General features: G+C 34.0%; 1 protein-coding gene across 1 annotated transcript; it reads right to left on the bottom strand.

Annotated features, from left to right (window-relative positions):
• Nucleotides 1-978: 978 nt before the first annotated feature.
• LOC308503793 (olfactory receptor 51G2-like) lies at nt 979-1,950 on the bottom strand (the record flags this gene model as incomplete). The annotated part of the gene is made up of 1 exon (XM_081063456.1): nt 979-1,950. The coding sequence occupies one exon, from the start codon at nt 1,948-1,950 to the stop codon at nt 979-981; it is 972 nt and encodes a 323-aa protein (XP_080919582.1).
• Between the last annotated feature and the right edge of the window lie 1,462 nt (nt 1,951-3,412).

Below are 3,412 nucleotides of genomic sequence, written 5' to 3'. Positions count from 1 at the left end.
TATATTCTGGTCATGGTTGATAGACCTGAAGCTTTATTCTTAACTAAGTTTGACCCTGACCCAAACTTAATGTCCTAAGGGCTTAATGATTAAAAGGAGTGGACACAGTATATATACAGGTAGAACCATCTGAGGAAAGAATGCGAGTGAGTTAACAGTTCTATCAGGCTAAAAAAGCTAGCTTGTATTAAAGCAAAACACATGCTAAAGAAATGAAGTTCATGTATGGTTGTAGAGGTTTTCCTGGAGAATGTGTGACCCAGGGTGAATATGAAAGACAACAAACAGTGTTTTCATAGACTTAGAGAAGGTGAGGGTTAAAGGACAGGGACTAGAGCTCTCAAGGCCAAAATCCAGAGGCTGTGAAGTCAAAAAGTGAGCATACTTGAAAGAACATTATGCTACAGATTTAGAGTCTGGCAATAGACATGTTGGTACATATTTAGGTAGAGATTGTTGACATTGTAAATTTCATGGCTTTTTAGATCTTTTCAACAGCAATATTAGATATTCATTTGTTTATTTGTTTCTTTCTTGTTGTCTCCTACTTCAACACTATCATTAAGAAAACAAACCATTGTAAAGGCAAAAAGTTTGTTTAATTCATAGCGTATCTGCAACTCCTCAAAAAGTCAGACAAGTAGGTGTTCACTAAATAATTATCACCCTATCAAGAGTGATATATATACAGATGATAAAAAGAAGTACTATAATCACTGAAAAAATGAACCATAAGACTACAACTTTTTGGACTAAGAAATAATGAGACTAGTTTATTATTTCAAAATTTTAATTTACTGAATAAGTGTTACTGTTCAGTACATATTCATTCAAATCATAAAATAGAAAAATTATCCAACCTAATATCCTGTATAATTCAGAAGAGTCAGTGTTCAAACAGAGTCTTTGTGGGCATTTGGAATATTAGCAAGCTCTTTATTTTATAAAGCATTCTTTCTCTATTAGGATAGTGCTCATTCATGTTATAAATTTGACTTGGGATTTTTCTGGTCCTTTTTTGTTGAAGAGTTTCAGAATTTTATCTCGTATCTGCTTGTTTTTCATCACATACACAATGGGGTTCATCACAGGAGGAATGAGAAAATGCATGTTGGCCATGGTCACATATACGTGTGAGGGAAGTTTTGGGCCAAAGCGGTGCAGTATAGACAGGCAGAGCATGGGTGTGAAGAAGAGGATCACAGCACAGAGGTGGGAAATACAGGTGTTAAGAGCCTTGAGGCAGCCACCATAGGATGCAATGCTTAGTACAGTTTTCAGTATCAGAATATATGAAAAAAGAATTAGGAGGAAATCAAGTCCCATAGTGGAGAGCAGCACAAATAGTCCATAGATGCTATTAATCCTAGTGTTGGTGCAGGAGAGCTTTATAATGTCAGGATGCAGGCAGTAGGGATGAGAAAGCACATTTGAGTGACAGAAGCACAGCCTCCTCAAAAGGATAGGAAGGGGCACCTGTATAGTCAAAGTTCGCACTACAATGGCCAGACCTATCTTGGCAATTACACTACTGGTAAGGATGGAGGAATAATGCAATGGATGAGAAATAGCCACATAACGATCAAAGGCCATTGCCAGTATGATAGCAGACTCAAAATCCTGGAAAGTATGGATAAAAAACATTTGGGTGAAGCAAGCTGAGAAGGTGAGTTCTCCAGCATCCAGCCAGAAGATCCTCAGCATTGTGGGGAAGGTGAAAAGGGACAGACCCAGATCAGAGGCAGCTAGCATGGCAAGGAAGAGGTACATAGGCCCATGGAGGGTATGCTGTTGCCAGATAACTGCAATGATGGTCACATTGCCCACCAAAGTAATGAAGAACATGGCACAGAAGGGTATGGAGATCCAGATGTATGCAGCCTCCAGCCCAGGTATGCCTGTCACCAGGAAGGTGGAGAATAATGAGTTGGTCTTGTTGATAGGAAACATGATGCCAGAGCTGCACGCCTTTCCTAGAATGAAATACATTGTCTCAGGCACAGATGTTAAAATTCGACTTGAGCTTTTAATTGGCTACTCATAATAGCTTTTATTTTAAACTGACCCTGATATATGTCTACTATAAAATTAAATGCTGTTTCCTAACATAGAGAATCAGAGCCTCTAGACTTCTTTATTTGTTTTCTTTCCATCACCATATATTTGATCCCTTTTACCCTCAACATAGACTTCTTTTCTGATCAATTTCCCCAGATATTATGACTTATTGAAGGGAAATTAATAAAAAAGTGTCTTTGGTATTTAATTTACCTGTCATTTAATTGATCTAATGCTATTTTAAAATGAAAAATCCTAAATAAATAATGTGCTTTAAATACGTTTCTTTTAAAAATTAACACAAATTCATACCTGCTATTTTAATTACAGTAGTACATCATTCCTTACTGCCTGGTCCACCTTGATACATATTAGACACTGCTACTTAAACTGTAGATCATGAGCATTTTTCTGCAATGGAATGAGCACAGAAAATGAAAATATAATTTGCATTTAGAAACATTTGCATTAATGTGACATAATATATCTGTGTTTCTTTAATTTAATAATAATAATCAGTATACTATAATAATATTATTGCATTTTGGATGTTTTTTCATTTCTTTTTTCCTAGATAGCATTTTAGTTATATTTTACAAATAATTATTTTGTGACTGAAATTCTGAAAATGTACCTTTACTACATAGTTTATGTAACAATGTTACAGGATAATTAATTGTTGAATGTAAGCATGTTATTTTTATTCAATTGAACATGAAAAGAAACAAAAAATGAACATATTGTTTTATTTTTTTAAATTCTTGATTTTAGGCTCTTTTTTTAATTAGAGAGCTAATACTTTAAATTTCCATTAATAAGATATGCATATGTTTCATATAGTTACTGTACATTTGTGTAACAAATAGTTCATTCTTAATAACAATAAAAATATTAAACAATAATGCTTTTATTGATTTAATTTAATATGGATATGGTTATTTATTCATCTAAATATTTAATAAATATTAATTATTTTTCTCTACATGCCTGACTATAAGCTTTGTTTAAGATTATAGCAAAGATCTAAGAAAGCACAATTAGCAACTTATAGTAAAGAAATGAGAGCCTGTTTAACATTCAACTATGATGTACAATAGGTCAGAAGTGAAAACATTTTCATGGTCTATGCTACCAAAACTTATTTCCAGATAAAATCAGTTGTGGATACACTGAGTCTTTTTCCCACAAGCTAAGTACACATTTTTTTCTGAGTCCACCCATCACCGCATTCTGTATTTATCAACCTAAACAGACATTGGATATATATTACTTATATCTTACATAGTCAGTCCCATAAGCAATAAGCCTTACAAACAGTGCATATACTAATAGTACCAATCCCTCACCTAACCTC

Source organism: Rhinolophus hipposideros (genome assembly GCF_964194185.1).
Source record: "Rhinolophus hipposideros genome assembly, chromosome: 10".
NCBI lineage: Eukaryota > Metazoa > Chordata > Mammalia > Chiroptera > Rhinolophidae > Rhinolophus > Rhinolophus hipposideros.
The sequence above is the reverse complement of the archived record's forward strand: the minus strand, read 5'-3'. Positions and strand labels throughout refer to the sequence as shown.